The 20,396-nt window shown below is 38.3% G+C and overlaps 3 protein-coding genes across 3 annotated transcripts; 1 reads left to right on the plus strand and 2 right to left on the minus strand.

Moving 5' to 3' along the window:
* Window positions 1–2,337: 2,337 nt before the first annotated feature.
* Window positions 2,338–14,764, minus strand: LOC144658770 (ras-related protein Rab-6-like). The gene is made up of 3 exons (XM_078519236.1): window positions 14,541–14,764; window positions 12,886–13,127; window positions 2,338–2,848 (listed from the first exon to the last, which is right to left on the minus strand). Exons 1-3 carry the CDS (start codon window positions 14,725–14,727, stop codon window positions 2,546–2,548), a joined length of 732 nt encoding a protein of 243 aa, XP_078375362.1. The 5' UTR covers window positions 14,728–14,764; the 3' UTR covers window positions 2,338–2,545.
* On the plus strand, window positions 5,168–6,211 carry LOC144658813 (adenosine receptor A3-like). The gene has a single exon (XM_078519297.1). It carries the CDS (start codon window positions 5,188–5,190, stop codon window positions 6,121–6,123), a length of 936 nt encoding a protein of 311 aa, XP_078375423.1. The 5' UTR covers window positions 5,168–5,187; the 3' UTR covers window positions 6,124–6,211.
* LOC144656063 (beta-4C adrenergic receptor-like) lies at window positions 7,189–8,397 on the minus strand. The gene has a single exon (XM_078516283.1). It carries the CDS (start codon window positions 8,395–8,397, stop codon window positions 7,462–7,464), a length of 936 nt encoding a protein of 311 aa, XP_078372409.1. The 3' UTR covers window positions 7,189–7,461.
* Window positions 14,765–20,396: the final 5,632 nt, after the last annotated feature.

The raw sequence follows: 20,396 nt of genomic DNA on the forward strand, positions 1-20,396 counted from the left end.
TGGGAAACAAACGCTGCAATTCGCCTACTGTAGGTGACGATACCGAGTTGTGATGTGTCAACTCAGCTGCTTATTAACAGATTCAACTTCTCTCTTGTGAACCTCAGACTTGTGAGACTCTATAACATACCAAAATCATTTCGGCCACTAAGCATTGACAAGATTATGATTGTAAGGAAACAAAAAACTGTTCCTAATGGACTGGTATCAAAATGTTTAGAATGGCTACATTTCAGTTTAAAAGTGGTTTGTTACTGTTATTTAATGTTATATTTATATTGTTACTATACAAACATTATCCAGAGTATCTTCTAGATATACAATGTACTCTATTTGGATTCATTAAAGACCTTTAGTCACTTAGCTTGGCACAATCAATCAGAAGGCTTTATTCTTCTCTTATGCTTTAGACAGATGGGTTGGTACAAGCAGATCAGGTTTCATCAGCTGGCAATGTCATACATTTTCTATGGACAGACCTCAAATATCAAGAGAATATGAAAACATAATATAACACTTTCCACTGCCTCCAGCTTTCCCTGCCTCCTCCCCAAATCACCCCACCCTACCAAATGCACTCCCCTAAATTCCAATTACTACTAGTTTTAGTATATATTGCAAGAGTTGAATACATGTAAATACTTTTGTATACTGAACTGTGTTTATGTGTGTGTGTGTGTCAGTCAAGCTCAGTTTAATATCTCTGCAAGTATGAGTTAAAAAGGTGGTAGTTTAAGGAATGGGAAAAATAGCCAATGTACCCATGTGAGGAAAAATACAAATATTTTTGGGCTGTCAAAAATGCAGAATGGGGCTCACAAATTAAAAAGAAGCTGGTCCAAAAGCCCCAGTAACCAGCTTTTCTGGAGCGGTTCAAACAATATTTAAACATTATATATTTTGATATTTTAATTTATTTGCAAATAAACATATAAAAACAGTATATAACCAAAAAATGGAGTGAAATTCTCATCTGCTACAAAGTGCTCAATAGCTGAACTAGAGCGGTGAATAACAGTAAAATCACAATGATACAGTATGTACCTTGTCTAAAGGAGAAAGCAGTGCACTTCTGTTTCTTTTTGGACATCTCAGCAGGTGAATTTGTCAAAACTACACAAAAATTGGCAGCAAAATATATAAACTTCAGCTGAAATGCTAACTCTGCAACTGAGGGAAATTGCAATAAATTTTCACACCTTTTGGGCTGACAAGAACTGTTGGCTATTTAGTGGATCTACACAATGGAAATGTTATTAATTCACACTCGGAATCTGCAATAAGTCATGACCAGCTGTAATTTTTATTTTATAAGCTCATTGAATTGACGAAAATGATTGAAGCGTACTTGTAATATATTACCTGAACATGGCCCAGGATTTGGATTAACATCTCCTGCTAATGAAATGAGCCAGAGTATACAAGAAAAAGACAGGCTACAACAAGATCAAATAAAGTTTTGGTTTACGAGAGTTAGATTATTATTTTTTTCTCTTAAAAGCGAAATAACAATTTACAGGTAATCAATGACAAGCTTACATGCATCGGGGTATAAGCCCTCTTCTCTCAAGTAAGCTGAATTGTTTCTTTGTTTTCGCACATAAATTAGTAAACAACAAAGGTCGAAAATCCCGACCCTAGCTCTATAAACATTGAGATCGACGCCTTTCAGGTTTAAATAAAACTACCACAGTTACTAGTACCTGGCGAACGTAATTTGCTTACCACAAAGAACTTCTAGATACATGTAGACCCATGTATCACTACGAGTAGTGAACGAAAACAATTAATGATAACAGAATAATTTTCTTAACTCTAATACGACCAATACCATTCTGCAAGGCAGGAAAAAACGGCATTACAGTTCGTCTCAACCATCTAAAATAGTCCACAAATGTTCAAAAGGGATGCAGTTTTCTCATGAACCAGAAATATTTTCTTTTCCTCGCAGAAAAACGTACATTTTCGTCGAGCTATATCTGGGACTTTTTCTCGCTAAACTGGGACTTTTTTGCCATTTTGTGCCAGGCCTCGCGCTATCGCGCTCGGTTCCAGTCCTCCTCCGCTCACTCGCATAGCGCGGTATGGCCTGGGGACGAGGCTGGGTTGAGTACAGAACGCCAAAGCTTTTAGCTGTCAAGGTCTCGTTTAGGGTTGCAAGTGATGAAATAAATTGCCGTCGTTCAGTGACGGTGGTCTAGACTTATAAGGCGTAAAAATGGTATCTTATACGGATCAAAGAAGCTTCAGCAATGCCCACATGGCCTTATTTAGGTGTTTCCTTTAAATTTTCCGACGAGTACCTACCCCCGTCCGTTTTGTATGGGAGTTCCTTATGTTTCTATTGGGAAGCAAATGACTCCTATTCTTGATCAACGTACATTCTTTAATGTTTCGTTATAAAATAATTTGCAATTCTTTTGCAAATTGCATTGTAATCAAATTACATTAGAATTTGATAGCTTTCTCGCACTTCTGTAATAATTGTAAGTATTTTGAACAATTTACTTTATTCAACGTTACAAGGTAAGGGATTGAAACATTTTCAACTACATTTGCACGAGTTACGTCTTTTAGGAGCAGCTGGAGTAGATGAAGTAGCTGGAGTAGCCGGAGTAGCTTTCTTTTGCTCTGTTGTCGTTAAAACCTTTAGGATTTTTCTGTCATTCCTTTCTTCATCGTCAATGTCAGAGTCTCCATTTTGTCTCAGTCTGTCCAGATCTTTCACATATAAATCTTTAGCTATCTTCCTGAATAACAACTCTACATTAAATCCTGTTACAGCACTGGTTTCCACATACGGGATTTGGAAGAGATCAGCCACAGTGCTGGCGCATTCATAGGAAATCTAAACAGAGAAAATGATAAATAAGTTTGCTGACGAATTCAAAGAACAAATTAAGTAGTGCGACCATGGCAGTCTCTTAGAGTTACAACTGAGTCAGTTACTTTGGATTGGCATTTTTCTAAATATGAGCTATTTAATTGGTTAAAAAAAACTCGTGTAGCTTGCAAACCAATCTGGGTTAGCGTAGTGTTTTCAATCAAGAGGAAAACGAATTGTGACAACCGTATTCTTCCCGCCCTTGGCTGAGCAAGTCGGCCTGAATGAAAGGAAATGAAAGTTGTCATTAAAAACCCTAAGGTGAAGTGACGTGGTTTGAATAGCAATAATTTAATTCAGCAACTGTCCGCCATGTCAACTTTCTTCTTAGTAACCAAGCCTTCAAATGCTACAATCACGTCTGGCGGGGGTGATTATAACATCATAAACCGAGTTTCTCGACCAATCAGAATTAATAACAACTGCTATAATCACCTGACGCGGGGTGATTATAGCGTCATAAGCCGAGTTTCGCGACCAATTAAAATGCCCCATTCTTATTTAAAAACTAATAGAGCGGTTTTCACTTGAGTGTCGAAAGTAAATTGCGTTTGCTTTGGTTTTGCATTATTACGCTTTGTGATTGGCTTAAAAATCTCGCGCCACTTTCTCAGCCAATCAGGAGTAAAACCAAAACCAATCGTGACTCGCTCGCGCACGTTTTCCCGCGCTTCGTGCCGGCTACATGTATTTGCTTCGAGTTTTGATTGGTTCACTGGATTGTCTGTGTGCTTTGTGATTGGCCAGAGTAATTACTTTGGTTTCTTACGACACTCAATTGAAAACTGCTCTATTCCAACTAAACGTAATGATCCGTCTGCGAGTTGTTCCTCCTACCAGCAAAGTATTTATTTCACCAGAAGAAGCCGCCGCAGTACAAGTAAAGTTTTCCCGTTTTAAAGTCTAAAACTACATTTTGTCCCTTCTTAGTGATAAGGTGTTAAATACTCTAACTCCTATTTTAAAGTATTATAGGTTAATTTGAATTCTTGTTTAGTGTCCTCTCAATTTTAGCCCACTCGGCTTAACTACGTTGACACTTCAAGTTAAATAAAGGTTCTATCTACCTATCTATCTTTCTACTCGAATTGAGAAGCCTTATCAAACGGGACTGTCAGTATAATTTAAGTTTACGATTAGGAATACTGCGGCAAATTCTTTGAATTTGTTATTAGATAACAGAAAGATCTAGACGTTTAGGGGTTTCTAAAAACAGAAGGACACCGAATTTACTCAACACCAAGTCAAGTCAAGTCAATTTTATTTAGGCAGGGTGGCCCATCAGCACTTGGCTGGTATCAACAGGGGCCCTGCGTAAATGTAGCTATATATAGGGCCCACCTAAATGTAGACTGTCCTAATTGTACAATGACTTTAAATCTATTTCTTTCTCCGGCCCGGAACCCAGGTAAAGGATAATCGATCCTATAGGTACATGGGCCTTGTAAAGATGTAAAGTCTACATTCCGGCTCAGGTTTCCGCAGCATGTGCCTATAGATAAACATTTCTTTAAACTGACAAAGTGAATATATGAAAGACATATATGTGTAATGCGGATATATGATAAAGTGAATTTCTTTCAGGCTAAAAAAATGCAATTGCTTAAATTGCTTTCACACTGCGAGGATCATTTCATTCATTTCATTTCTTTAAACTGTCAGTTCTGTTCCAGCTTGAAATTTTTAATATCGTATTTACTGTTTGTTTTATCATCATCTTTCTAGACAAATGACATTTTGTGTATAATATAACCTTTATTATACACAGGATTTGGACAAGCAAACATTATGAAAAATGACATTTTATTTAATTTTCTGTTGAGGAGGTGAATTAATTAAGGATAACTAGTAGCTTCCAGAAACCGACTAGTTATAAACTTGTGAAGCTACTAGTTATAAAACTACTACTTGTTATTAACTTGTGGAATGTGCCCTGAAATTAATATTGAAGAAATAAGCCTTGGGCCCTACAGCTGGACTACGGTATAGCTTTTGTAGTTTTGTCCTTACTTCGATGTTTGTTATCAAATGAAAGAAGTGCAGATGCTTCTCCCTAAAAATTAAACTGTCATTCTTTGGGAGGAAACCATCTGCTGGGCCATATAAGGCCGTTTTTCAAATGAATAATTCATGGTTTAATATGTTTGACGCAGTATATGATAAAACACGCAAAGGTTGTTCATTATTCCAAAGCCGCTAGAAGTTTTACTTAGAACCGCTAACCGCAAAACCGCACTAGAAGTTTTGACCAAAACATTTCAGCTTGCAGTTAAACTACAGATAGTCGATCATATTCCAGAATTATGGCGTCACCAAATAATTCTGGAGATTGGAAGCAGAAAACATTTGAACAACTGGTTTGCTCGGCAAATTTAACTGCTGGAATACACAGCCAGTTAACATTTATTTCGGTTTTAAACATTTTTCTGTCCATTACTGCATTTCTTGGAAATGCGCTGATCCTAGCTGCTCTTCGCAAGGAGACTTCACTTCATCCGCCGTCCAAGCTCCTGCTTCGCAGCCTTGCAACAACTGATCTTGGTGTTGGTCTTATTTCAGAGCCCCTCAATGCTACCTTTTTGATGTCTGTAGTGAATGAACATTGGAATATTTGTCACTACATATTACTCGCACGTCTCGAAGTAGATGCAATTTTTGGTGTAGTTTCACTGTTGACACTGACTGCAATAAGCGTGGACAGACTTCTCGCCCTGTTGTTGGGGCTGAGGTATAAACAAGTTGTAACTTTGAAGCGAAGCTACGTGATCGTTATTACCTCTTGGGTTGCGTCCACTGTCTTTTCAGCAATGTACTTTTTGAATTTCCTAATACCCATGTGGTATGGTATTATGGTTGTATTACTGTGTCTAGTAACTTCGGTCTTCTCTTATACAAAAATTTTCTTCACCCTTCGTCGTCAACAAAATCAAGTACAAGTGCATGTCGATCATCCGAACCAAACAAATCAACTGAACATAGTGCGATACAGAAAGGCAGTGTCCAGTGCACTGTGGTTGCAACTGACATTAGTCGCTTGTTATTTACCCGCTGGTATAGTGGTGGTTTTGATAACTAATAGTGGACTATCTACACCGGTTTTTCTCGCTTACCAATATGCAGCCACTTTAGTTTACTTAAACTCGTCATTGAACCCGATTTTTTACTGTTGGAAGATAGACGAAGTGAGACAAGCACTGAAGGACACAATCAGACAAGTACTTTGCTGTTCATCGAGTTAACTTATGTATGCTTGTCTGTTGGCTTATCAAGAAAAAATTAAAGCAATAGTTAACGGTTAACAAAATTTTCTTGTATGTAGAAGTAACAGCGGTAACAATAGAAATAAAAGCAAAATAAGCTCAATTCTTCTCGTCGTGGACTGCATTATTCAAACCCTATCGAGTTTTGTCGTGAGACTCAAGATAAGCAGTGGTTCTGTTAGGCTAAAATGACTGAAGTTTGTTTTCAATCAAAACACAGGAAGCAGTCGCCAGGGTGGCGTTGGGGGGGGGGGGGGGGAGTATTTCTGGGGAGGAACTTCCATACAAAGGAGACGGGGATGTTCTTCTGAAAATTGACTTGTAAAAGGTGCCATTTTCATGCCTGATCTGTTCAGACCGCAAACACCGTATGACGAAATTTTGTTTTTGTTCACGTAAAACCCTAAACGAGAACTTGGCTAAAAAGTTGGCGTTCTGCCCTAAACACCACAAGTGAGACCAAAATCCGCATTTTATACCCCGTTCCTTTCATATGGGAGTCCTGGCCCCCAATCCCCCCCCCCCCCCCCCACACACACACACACATACACAACCTGGCCGGGGTCATTGTGTTGTGTTCTTGGGCAAGACACTTTACTCTCATAGTGCCTCTCTCCACCAAGGTGTATAAATGGGTACCGGCGACATAATGCTCGTGGGGGGGGGGGGGGGGGGGGGGGGCGGTACCCTGCGATGGACTAGCGTCACATTGAGGGGGAGTAGAAATATTCCTAGCCACAGAAACCGGGATTAGCTCCGGCAAGTATGGGCCACTTTGGCTCGAGGCTTTCCCCCTCTCCCCTAAATGCTTAATTTAGGGTATATTAAACTGAAGCCTGTTTATCAGCCTGAATGAAAGGAAAGGAAATTCTTCATAAATATCAAAGAAACAGCGAGTGGGAAAAATACATCTTAATGACAGTCTACATTGTGGTGGCGTAGCGTAACAACGAAAATTCAACAACCCATACAAAAGGGACGGGGGTACTCGTCGGAAAATTTAAAGGAAACACCTAAATAAGGCCATGTGGGCATTGCTGAAGCTTCAGTTTGATCCCTAGAAGATACCATTTTTATGCCTTATTAGTCTAGACCACCGTCACTGAATGACGGCAATTTATTTCATCACTTGCAACCCTAAACGAAAAATAGATACTTTTGAGATATTCATGTCTGATGTTTTGGCAAAAATTGATAGAGAATCTAAACTTAGCTATAAATTGGGTGACATTAACATTGACCTTTTAAAATACGATGCAAATTCTCAAATCAGTTTTTAAATCAAATGATGTCCTCTATGAGACAAGTATTCATAAGTTAACTCGATGAACAGCAAAGTACTTGTCTGATTGTGTCCTTCAATGCTTGTCTCACTTCGTCTATCTTCCAACAGTAAAGAATCGGGTTCAATGACGAGTTTAAGTAAACTAAAGTGGCTGCATATTGGTAAGCAAGAAAAACCGGTGTAGATAGTCCACTATTAGTTATCAAAACCACCACTATACCAGCGGGTAGATAACAAGCGACTAACGTCAGTTGCAACCATAGTGAACTTGACACTGCCTTTCTGTATCGCGCTATGTTCAGTTGATTTGTTTGGTTCGGATGTTCGACAAGCACTTGTACTTGATTTCGTTGACGACGAAGGGTGAAGAAAATTTTTGTGTAAGAGAAGACCGAAGTTACTAGACACAGTAATACAACCATAATCCCATACCACATGGGTATTAGGAAATTCAAAAAGTACATTGCTGAAAAGACAGTGGACGCAACCCAAGAGGTAATAACGATCACGTAGCTTCGCTTCAAAGTTACAACTTGTTTGTATCTCAGCCCCAACAACAGGGCGAGAAGTCTGTCCAGGCTTATTGCAGTCAGTGTCAACAGTGAAACTACACCAAAAATTGCGTCTACTTCGAGCCGTGCGAGTAATATGTAGTGACAAATATTCCAATGTTCATTCACTACAGACATCAAAAAGGTAGCATTGAGAGGCTCTAAAATAAGACCAACACCGAGATCAGTTGTTGCAAGGCTACGAAGCAGGAGCTTGGACGGCGGATGAAGTGAAGTCTCCTTGCGAAGAGCAAATAGGATTAGCGCATTTTCAAGAAATGCAGTAATGGACAGAAAAATGTTTAAAACCGAAATAAATGTTAACTGGCTGTGTATTCCAGCAGTTAAACTTGCCGAGCAAACCAGTTGTTCAAATGTTTTCTGCTTCCAATCTCCAGAATTATTTGGTGACGCCATAACTCTGGAATATGATCGACTATCTGTAGTTTAACCGCAAGCTGAAATGTCTTGGTCACTAACTTCTAGCGGTTTTGCGGTTAGCGGTTCTAAGTAAAACTTCTAGCAGCTTTGGAATAATTAACAACCTCTGCGTTTTTTATTATATACTGCGTCAAACATATTAAACCATGAATTATTAATTTGAAAAACGGCCTTATATAGCCCAGCAGATGGTTTCCTCCAAAAGAATGACTGTTTAATTTTAGGGAGAAGCATCTGCACAGTTGATAACAAACATCGAAGTAAGGACAAAACTACAAAAGCTATAGTCCAGCTGTAGGGCCCAAGGCTTATTTCTTCAATTTCAGGGCACATTTCACAAGTTGATAACAAGTAGTAGTTTTATAACTAGTAGTTTTACAAGTTTATAACTAGTAGTTTCTGGAAACTACTAGTTATCCTCAGTAATTAATTCACCTCAACACAAAATTAAATTAAATGTCATTTGTCATAATGTTTGCTTGTCAAAATCCTGTGTGTAATAAAGGCTTTATTATACACAAAATGCCATTTATTTAGAAAGATGATAACAAAACAAACAGGAAAGACGATATTAAAAATTGCAAACTGAACAGAACTGACAGTTTAAAGAAATGAAATGAATGAAATGATCCTCGCAGTGTGAAAGCAATTTAAGCAATTGCATTTTTTAGCCTAAAGAAATTCATTTATCATATATCCGCATTTCACATATATGTCTTTCATATATTTACTTTGTCATCTACTCCACATGCGGGACATTGGGACCCACAGTTGACTTGCTCCCAACGTAGTAAGGCTTTATAGCTCAGTTGGTAGAGCAACGCACCGGTATCGCGGAGGCCATGTGTTTATTAAATCCCGTTGTAGGCTTGAATTTTTTTTTCAGGCTAAAAAATGCAATTGCTTAAATTGCTTTCACACTGCGGGGATCATTTCTGTCATTCATTTCATCATTTATCCGCAGTTCACATATATGTCTTTCATATATTTACTTTGTCAGTTTAAAGAAATGTTTATCTATAAGCACATGCTGCGGAAACCTGAGCCGGAATGTAGACTTTACATCTTTACAAGGCCCACGTACCTATAGGATCGATTATCCTTCACCTGGGTTCCGGGAGGAAGAAATAGATTTACGCAGGGCCCCTGTTGATACCAGCCAAGTGCTGATGGGCCACCCTGCCTAAATAAAGTTGACTTGACTTGACTTGGTGTTGAGTAACAGCTCTTTTTCTTTCTTTGAGGTGTTATAACAAGATTCAAGATTCAAGATACATTTGCCAATTGATAAACGCAATAAGTTTAAATTAAAAGAGATAAATCCCATGTCGACCAATTCAACCATCTGCGCCTTTGTCTAGGTAACGTATAAATTTAAAAATATTCCAGCTGAACGCAATGTTCTGTCTGGCAGCTGCCATTAATGTCTGCGACAAAGAACGTTTCCTGTTTTTAAAGTGTCCCTGTGATCAAATTTTCGATGTCCATTTTTTTACATTTTCGTGTACAATAAGACTTTCTTATTCACCTTGCCAATTTCCAATCCATTACGAACATCAGAAGTCGTTTTATTTTAACGTTTATTTCCGTTTAATTACGGCCGCCATTAAACAACCTTGTTCCAAGGCTTGGTTGCGAATAGGGAGAAAATGACGTCAAAGGCTCCAAAATACCTCACGGGTTGAAATTATAATAACAATATGTATTGAAACTCACGCGAAAAGAAACAAAAACTTTGGGCTTGTTTTTCGTACAATTTTCTATGCTGATTGTTATTCTAATTTCAACCCGCGAGGTATTTTAGCTTTTGACGTCATTTTCTCCCTATTCGCAACCAAGCCTTGGAACAAGGTTGTTTAATGGCGGCCGTAAATTCTCTGGAATAAATGTTATAATAAAACGACTTCTGATGTTCGTAATAGATTGAAATTTGGCAAGGTGAGTAAGAAAGTCTAATTGTTCACGACAATGTAAAAAAATAAAAAATTGATCATACATGATAGTAGCACTTTAAGTCTAAAGCCACATTTTAGCCCTTGCCAAGCAACAATAAAGTGTTAAAATAAAAGAAAAGGCAAACTAATTCTTGCTCAACAGGTCGAGAAGCTTTAGAGAATCTCTTCATTAAAATTTGCTGTCAGGAATACTGCTGTGTGCTTTCACAATTACTTTAATATTTATAACTTTGAGAATATTCCTTGGACTTTTTATTACATAAAAGCCAAACCAAAAGAAAAAGGAAAAGTCTAAAAGTTTTAGTATTTCTAAAAACAAAGCCGGGGACACCAAATCATCCGTGTTACCTTACACCACTTTAATATAGGCTGTCACGAGAGCTTTTGTTAAGTTTATAATGACTTCAGATCTATTTCTTCTTCTTCGAGGAACCCAGAAAAGGAGAATTGGTGTTATTGGTACTTGGCTCTTGCAGAGAGGTGAAGTCTACATTCTGGCCCAGTGGCCTATCAGTTCGGCGCTTTTCGCCGTTTTCAGTTACATGAAGAGACTATAGATATCAGTTTCTCCAAATTGTTCTTTTCTTTGAAATGTGTGATACCGCCATCACTTTTAACATCAGCATCAGCTTTCAAAAAATGACAGTTTACTCTGTAGCGAGAAAATAAATTCATTAACAATAAACCGTAGTTTCCAGAATTTATGAAATATCTCCTAACATCGATGAACACACGAGCTAAAAAAACAATGGTTGGCACATAAATTGTATCTTTGTCCTCATCAAATGAAAAAAAAAAAAAGAATACAGAAAGTTCTTCCTTGTAGGTGAAGAAGGTAAAATGAACCCGTCTTTGGTCGTAAAACCATCTGCTCAGTACGTTTAACTTGTTTTGCAAAATAAATAACTGCCTATCAACTTTATTGGTCTCAAAATTTACAATAATAAGAAAAGGACCAAAAAGGAATTGCGCGAACGGGAAAATAATGTAACCCATGCGAGGCGCAACCCTAAAAACTAGTAAGAATGGTGATAAATTTCTTAAATTTAAAAAAAAATACAATAAATCAAATTAATTACATATAGTTAAAAATTACAGTTACAAATCTAATTAATTACTTATAGCTATAGTTAGAAAACAAGATGCAGATAATATTAGTCACAAAAATTAAGAGCGGTGGCAAGGGCAGTTACGGAAGAGGAACCAGGTGCAGGGCATGTCAATATCATAGGTAGTGTCCAGTAAAGTAAAATAAGTGGCGCGCAGAAAATATTTGAATAAACTTAGGCTAGAAAATTTGTCGTGAGGGGCGAGGTTACAGATAGTGTTCCAAGGTTTTACAATTCTATGAACGAAATAGAATTTTGCCGAAATAAAGGGCAGTACAAAAGGCGTTTAGATTGCTCATTATCGCAAAGCTGCTAGAAATTGACCCCTTTGACCACTTTGACCCCTTTGCAGAATCTTGCTGTACGAGAAAACCGGTAGTAAGATTGCACTTGCGTGGCAGACGCGTAACTTGGCAACGAGATACTGTAATTTCCCTCAATAATTCATAATTTGACATGTTTCACAAAATTAAAAGTGGTGTCAAAAGTGGCAAGATAAGTGATGGCCACGTAGACTACCATAACATCAAAACTGTCTTTCATATTGTTTTCTGCTCAACTAACAGCAATTCTGTCTTCAGCGAAAACCAAAATTTGGGTTCTTCTCGAAATCATTTGGTAGTACGTGTACAAAAAAAATACAACATTAAGCTAATGCTAAAAAAGACATTGAACTACTGGCAACAATACTGCTCGCAACAGTTTTTTAAAATCAGTTATACTTACATTTCCAAGCATATTCAACATTAATATACTGTGCTCGTATTATCCTTGGCGCACAACAACGCCATAGCACTTTAGACCTATTAATACTTTAGGATGGGTACCATATTACATCGAGGCTGATATAAAAAGATGTACAATAGCTCACAAAAGGATTATGGGTGCTTGCCCATTATTTAAGACTAAATAACAGCAAGCACAATAGGAATACACAGGGCGCTAATTTTACCATTTTACCGACAAGATTTAATAGAGAGAAAGAGGTCGCACGTTTTCTGCAACGACTACTCAATGTCGGAATCACCTCCCCCTTAAGTTGCGCGCCTCTTAATCTGTAAATATCCTTAGGAATGCTTTGTACAAAAATTTTAAATAAAGTCAGCTCAAGAATAAGATTTTTACTCCTTTTTTAGATAATTATTTTAGATTGAGATATTTTAGTGATAATTTTTGGATTAACAATGTAGCTTAGCTTTTAAATTCTTAACTTACATTTCGATTTTTAATTAGGTTTTAACTAGAATTTAAATTAGATTATTGTTCATAGTACATTTTTAACTTTTAGTACATTAAAGAGGGCCACAAATTTATTAGCTGAAAAACTATTACTTGTCACTCTCGTAAAATAAAGCTTCAATTGATTGATTGATTAACAGAGTCTAAACAACCATGCCCACCTGCCGTTTGCTTTTTTGGTCCACTTTATTTCCCACCAGAATAATCAAAGGTTTCTTTGTGCGCCCAACTCTTTCCTTTTGCGCCAATTCAACCCAGTCCGCAACATTGTCCAGTGTACAGCAGTTTGTGACGTCAAAACAGACCAGGACCACGTGACAGTCACGGAGGTAAGATGGAATGAGACAGCGAAAACGTTCTTGGCCAGCGGTATCCCAGACTTGTAGGCGAATGCCAACTCCATCTAAAATATTGAGAAATTTAAAGTACCTGAAGTACTAGATACAATTTAGCTCCTAGTTATACTACAGAACTGTTGTGCGTTTATGAATCTGCCAGACACCTTCGCTCATCTTCTGATCTGACAAGTGGCGGTTTGCTATTGAACCCTACAACTTAAAGACATAAAGACTCAGAGCTTTTTTATTACTTCCCCCCTCCACCACCCACTGTGGAAGGACATGTCTATGGCAATTAGATCTATTGACAATAAAAGTATTTTCAAATCCTAGTTAAAGACCTCCCTTTTAAGCAAGCTTTTCATTTATCTAAGCATTTTGTAAAGCAATGATATATGTCAATGAACAATGTATTTTTATTATTAATAATTTTTGTAAGCATTGTAAAGCGCTTAGCGCATGGATAAGCACTATATAAATATTATTGTAGTATTGTATTGTATTAAAATTTCCTTTTATGGAACTCATAAAAACGTACATGCCATATCAATAAAATAACCAACAGTACTGTTACTTCCACTGGCCTTTCAATAATTAAAGCTGGCAGCGATATTTTAATTAGAACTTTTACATACGTTTGAAGGAATATTTAAAAAGATTTCTTACAGTTGTAAAGATCTAAAACATTTTTTAAAATCTCAAACTAACTTCTGATTATTGACAATATTTAAATGTTGTCAGCTAACGATCTGGAACGTTGAAAATACCTCTCATAATTAAAAAGATCCAAAAGATATCTAACAAAATTACCGCATAAAACATTTCTTAAAAATATCATTAACAATGCAAAATAACTTAAACGCTCTCAATGAATCAAAATGTCTTTAACGATGTTAAACAAAGAAAATATTTTTGACAACAATTGAGACCTAAAAGATCTCTTTTGATCTTTAAATGATCTATGTAATATCAAAGAGAATAAAGAGTTATGGGTTTTGTCTACCCCGGATTTTTTTGTATTCCTTGTGTTGCCTTCGTAACATGCCAATCTTCTTCCGTAATGTTAAAAAACCTGTTTTGCTATACCAGGGTTGGTAGTCTGTATTTTTTATTGTCTAGCGGCGGTTATATTGATATATCTTTAAAAATATTAATTTGAAAGAGAATTTAATACGGTTACAAACCTTGTGTCTGCATTTAAAAAAATAATAAAATAAAAATTAGTATTCCCGAACTAAGCATCACGGTATATTTTCCAGTAGAAGTGTACCAAGGGAGCAATTTTGACCAACCAGCGCAAAAGATGTTTGTGGTGGATTAAAATATCTCAGACATGTCCATTTCATCACGCCCCAATTTCTATTTAAAGAAAACCTCTGATTTGCATAATCCCTTGATTTTGAAACGTATTGTTCAAGGAAATAGGACAAACCTTCATTCTACTCCTGGTTAGTTTGCAAAAATAATGTTTCACTTACTAAGATAGATTGTCTTCGTGAAAAAGTCTATTCCAATCGTTGGCAGATATTTGTCTTCAAATCCATTGTAAACAAATTTCCATACCAAGGCTGACTTTCCAACACCCTGGTCACCTAAAACGACTACTTTATATTTGCTGATATTTTCAGTCTGGCAAACTGAGTCTAAACTGCCCCTCGCTTGCATTTTCCATCAGTTGTTGTTTTGAGCTATTCTTTTATGACGTCACAATACAACACTGATACGTTGTTGCGTAACTAAAGCGCGCGCATGTGCGCGTATAGGTCGGTACACACTAAGCGACAAGTCGCAGCGACAGGTATCTGCGACAAGTCGCTCCGTCTGTACTGCTTCAAAACAAGCCGCTGCAACAAGGCGCTTGATACGCAGCGAATTAAATTTGGAATAGTGGGAATGTGAGCTAGCTTTTCAATTCAATATGGCAAAAATAAATGACGCTCTGTCATTGGTTATTTTATATTTTGTCGCAGCGACCTGTCGCAGAAGTGTGCACACACTGCGACAACACCGCTTTGGCTCATTTTGTCGCTGCGATCATGAATTCGTGCGACTGATCGCTGCGACAAAATTCTGTCGCAGCGACAAAGATTGTCGCAGAAATGCACCATGTCACACGAGGAAACATGTTTCAGCAAATTGTCGCCGCGACATGTTGTGTGTTCCGACATCATAACGTTCACGTGCAAAAACAGGCGATACTGGCCATGTGCATGCCGTTTGTAAAGCAACAGTTTTTACGAGGCTCAAGAGCACGCGCTACGATTTTCTGCCTGACGTCAATGTTGCTCGTGCGGAAAAAAAATGCGTTAGCAGCTCTAAAAGAAAACGAACACAAGTTTCAGCACTTTCATAAGGAGTAAGTCTGCGTCCGAGCCAAGTGGCCCATACAGCCGGAGCTTATCCCGGTTTCTGTAGCATTTAGTGACTAGGAGTATTGCTTATCTCCCCCGGGTGGAATGCTAGTCCATCGCAGGGTTACCCCCCAGCAGTAAATTCGCCGGTACCAATTTATACACCTGGGTGGAGAGAGGCACTATAAGAGTAAAGTGTCTTGCCCAAGAACACAACGCAGCGCCCCGACCAGGACTTTAACCCGGGCAGTTCGACTCGAAGTCGAGCGCGCTAACCATTAGGCCACCGTGCCTCCCGTTTTGATAAAGAGTTCTATTATTTTATATTTCTTCGTCGCACGCGACACAAGGCACATTAACGCACAATAAAAGGGCATGCGCAATTTGATTGTCGTCCAAGCTTGTCAATGTCACAGGTAGCCAAAGCTTTAGAAACGAGTGAAAATAAATAAAATGATCGGAAATTATCAAATGTATATCGTTTTTCATGGTAGAATTACTTTTCCGTGCTAGCTATGTTCTACGAGTGAAATTTTACATTTTTTAATGAGCCTTGCCTCTCAAAGTTTGCCATTTTCGGCTCAAAACACCTCAAATTTGAAAGCGACGATAGTTATTCTTTAAGGAGGCCCACAACAGAGTTCAGCACTTTCCAGCTCTCATACTTTGATGAGTCAGTCGTACAAACATTTATCGGTTACTGATATAAAAATGGTATTAAACAAATGCCCAATCATTGTGGTTATTTTCTTGACGTAACTGGTTACATAGCAACGGTATAACCTGTTTAAAACGCCCTTAATTTTAGCTTTGATAAATAATCTGGTGTCTCTCCATATTTAAGATTTGATTACTGCAGCATCCCCAAACAATGCGACAATGCTGCTATGGATAGACATGTTGGATTAACAAAAAGTCGAAATAAGACGCAACTCGAAACGTGAATATTCTTGTGCAAACAAGTTGAAGCACAAAATCGTTTTTATTCTATTTTTATGTATGTTTCAAGATCGGCGCGTGTATATTGTTTTGATTTTATTCAGATGGCTTTCCCTCGTCCCGGCAGCTTGTTTCAGTGTCATTATGTCTCGCACGCGACATCCCATACACCTCCCCGGAAAGTGGATTTTGTCGCGCACGCGCCATTCAAACTAATTCCCCCATCATTTAATACCAATTCCATGAAACTTTCAACATCTTACAGAGGGGCACTGCTCTGGAACCTTTTACCGCGAGAGTGTCACGAAGCAATATCTCTCAGGAGTTTCATGAAACTGATCAACATGTCGAACATAATTAAAAATGCCGATTTAAACAACCTCTATTGTAAGAGTTCTTAGCGCTTTTTATCTTTTTATCGTTGTAACAATTTTAGCAATTTTCTATTTTTAGCGATTAGTTTAGCGTTTTTTACCTCAATATAGTTTAATGTTTTTATCTACTAGTATTAATGTTTTATTTACAGACGACCCCACAAGCTATGTAGCTTTTTACCCTATCGTGTCTAAATAAAGGCTTTGTTTGTTTTTGCTTTGTTCTGTTTGTTCAATTTGAATTGGTAATGAATGCCCTGGGGATGAATTAATGATATGCAAATTGTTGTATAAAAGAGGAACACGTGTTATCCTTTGTGCACTCCACTCTAGTCCAAGACATCGAGATGTTGGTTCCCACTCATACACCACTTCATAATGGCGGCCAATTTATTTATTCTTTTATATGTAGTAATAGCCCTACTGGCCTCGTTTTAGAGTAAAAATTCTTTGAATTTTCACATGCTGACGAGGCCAGTAGGGCATTAACATACATATAAAAGAATAAATAAATTGGCGCCATTATGAAAGTGGTGTATTCGCTCTTCGAGGAAGCCGGTTTGAAGTCTCCGCCATCATAGTTATCATAGTCCCCTCTACTAACTATGCCGCCATCTACCGGCAGGTGACTACTGAGCCTGGTTTGGGCTTGTCCCAGGCTAGAGCGATCCCGCCACCTTTAACTTCCACACCTTATCTACATGCCATGAATAACCATGCCCAGGGCAAAATATTACGCTATCATATGCGAATCTTCCAATGAGAACGCAGCTACGATTTAAAAAATTGCATCGCTAATAATATAATGCAAAGGCGCTCGGTCCGCGAATGGTTTGTTGTGGTCGACGGCAGTATAATGTTGTCTTTTAAACAGGAGAAAAGGATGTGAAATTGGGCATTTTTGGTATGTATTTTAAGGATACCTGTAGTGGGTTTTTAATTTGAGGTGTTTTGAGGCGAAAATGGCAAACTGAACGACCAGTTTAAAGCCGTGTCATTGTTTCCATTGTTAAATCGTACCGCTCGTTTTTGCTTCTTTTTCGCCCTCGCGTCAACGAATCCGCTAGCAACTTGCGGTACTTTCAGAATTTTATTGGCGGTATTCGATAATTTGATGAGAACATTCTTGGATGTTGATTTGGTAATAAAACTTAACGCCAAAAAGTCACGACGTTTCGACCTCTCCGAGGTCATTTTCAAGTGCGAGTAAAATACAAAATTAGCATAAACATATTAAAATACAGTCAACTCTCTCTAAGACTGACACCGTCGGGACCGACCCCAACTGTCCGTCTTATAGAGGTGTCCGCCTTATAGAGAGTCGAGGTAACGTGACACCAGAAACTTTGAGACGATAAAGCTAAACGGCTATGCACAACGAATACACGTCTGTTTTAGTCGCTTACGTTAGCAAAACCTATAAAGTGGAACAAAAATAATATCAGAGATTCGACTTGTTTGTTAATAACAAACGGTGATACTGTAAGTAGAAAACTAAATCTACAAGTTTAAGCAGAGAAGTAATGCGTTTTAGCGGATTGTTTTTGGTAAATTTGGTATTCTAAAGGCGCTGACCTGCTATGCTATATGTCGATAATAAGTTTTGAAGTATTATTCACGAAAAAATAACTTTTAGTGCCTGTCCGTTGGCGGTTTCAAAGTGTCCGTTGTCCGTCTTAGAGAGGTGTCCGTCTTACAGAGAGTTTTCTTACAGTAAAATGACTGAAAAACGGCAGGGATCATAACCAGGTGTCCGTCTTATGGAGGTGTCCGTCTTATAGAGGTGTCCGTTAAGAGAGAGTTGACTGTAGTAAAACAGGCAAAAATGACACGAACGCTAATAAGCGATAATATATGTAAAAATAAGTGACAAAATATGTATGAAGTTAAAAAGGTTAAAAAGAATACGGAAACAATTGAAGTAATTAAAAACCGACCTAAACAATCCGCGCAATTTTTTTTTTATTTAGGACGGTTTTTAAAACACTGAGACGATTGTGGGCGGTCGAAGCGATTGGAAGTAATCAGGGGGTTCCTATATGATCGCACCGATCGTCTGGTATATGCAAAGTGCCCAGTCAAAGCCTAGGTCCGAAACAATTATTTTGGCGTCAAACTCAACATAATGAAACGAGTTACAAAATCCTCGTGCGTACGTCCGAATAAAATTTAATATTCATGAAAGTGAAACATTTACGATTAATCATACAAGATAAAAATTCATGATCTGTTCTTTGTTCCCGCATATAAATATTCAATTTTTTTCCGATCGACGCACGTGTATTTTTTCAAAACTCCGATATCGCTTTTGGCAGCGTTCGATGCAAGAGCAAACCTCGTGGCCTTCTATCTTCTCGTTATTGCCGTTTTACGTAGAAAGAGGGATAGGGAGGCCAAACGGAAACGTAGTTCTGGGTAATATTGATGACCCACCATGGGACAGTTTGGATCGCTTCGATCATCTCCCTCTCTGAAAGTAGTCTTCACATATTAATCGTTCGCGATCGCCGCGTTCTGCCACCGACCGCCCGCATAGAACATGCGCGATCGAAGTGATCGTGGTCGCCCCAGTCGTCGCAGGCGTTAGTGATCGTCTCTGTAATGCTCTCATATAATCGTTCCCATCGTAAGCAAACTTTTTGAAGCGACAGTGGAGCTAGCGAAACGACCGGGGCGATGAAATGAGAAGCAGCCTTTATACAGTCAACTACCGCCTTTCGGACACCTCGCTATTACGGGCACCCCGTTATTACGGACAGAAGTTTAAGGTCCGGCGAACAAGAATTACTGAAAAGAACTCCCGCTACTACGGACTTTCTCTATTGCGGACACCAAATTGTGGTCCCGAAGGTGTCCGTAATAGTGGGAGCTGACTGTAGAAAGAAAGACTAAAATAGAAGATTTAAAAGCAACAGAACGCTTTCGAATGCCTTAATTGTAACTTCAGTTCAATGAAAATTTCTTACAACGAGTCATTGAATGTCTTGCACTTATTAGGTGTACTCGCCATGAATACACTTGTTAAGCATGGCACGAAATTATGCTGCTATATTACTAATAAAACGATAAAACCTGGATAAAAAAATTGACATTTTAAAAGGACGCAATTAACACATAATCAATACCAGATGAAAATATACGATGCACAGATAAGCAATGATTAAGGGTCCGGACGCACTGGGCAAATTTTTGTTTATTTTGCGAAAAAATCTGTCACCAGTTCCGTAAGACAAGTGCGCCCGGTGATTTTCAGATCTACCAAATTTTGTCAAGCCTTACCAAACTTCAAAGGCGCCGTCGTCCTGCCTCGGAGCAGGACAAATTTTTGTCAAGCGTCAAAACTGACAGATTTTTCAATTAACACGACTTAATCTTAAAGAAAACGTCAAACAAGTATATTTGATCTCGCTTTTAAAGGCAGTTGTCTGCCAAAATATTTTATTTTTTCTCGACAATTGAGCTGTGAACGGCGGAGGACGGCAAAGATATAATGACAATCGACTCAGACAACAATATATATACGCTCGCAGTACTCCTGGCTTGGCACAATTTTTAAACCGCCCGAGTACAAGTACCGCTGCTGATCAAAACGAAAGCGCGGCGAGCCAAGACTATTGAATTGTACTAAAAGCGATAAATACGGCTCTTATCGGCCGGAACGTAAGACTCT

The sequence above is a fragment of the Oculina patagonica genome, chromosome 6 (genome assembly GCF_052425735.1).
Source record: "Oculina patagonica isolate OP01 chromosome 6, crgOcupat, whole genome shotgun sequence".
In the NCBI taxonomy this organism is placed as follows: domain Eukaryota; kingdom Metazoa; phylum Cnidaria; class Anthozoa; order Scleractinia; family Oculinidae; genus Oculina; species Oculina patagonica.

Coding starts and splice junctions, on each gene's coding strand:
- LOC144658813 (XM_078519297.1), top strand. CDS start 5,188: ATGGCGTCACCAAATAATTCTGGAGATTGGAAGCAGAAAACATTTGAA.
- LOC144656063 (XM_078516283.1), bottom strand. CDS start 8,397: ATGGCGTCACCAAATAATTCTGGAGATTGGAAGCAGAAAACATTTGAA.
- LOC144658770 (XM_078519236.1), bottom strand. CDS start 14,727: ATGCAAGCGAGGGGCAGTTTAGACTCAGTTTGCCAGACTGAAAATATC. Junction 13,128..14,540: donor CACGAAGACAATCTATCTTA/GTAAGTGAAACA, acceptor TCAATATTTTAG/ATGGAGTTGGCATTCGCCTA. Junction 2,849..12,885: donor ACCAAAAAAGCAAACGGCAG/GTGGGCATGGTT, acceptor TTCTCTGTTTAG/ATTTCCTATGAATGCGCCAG.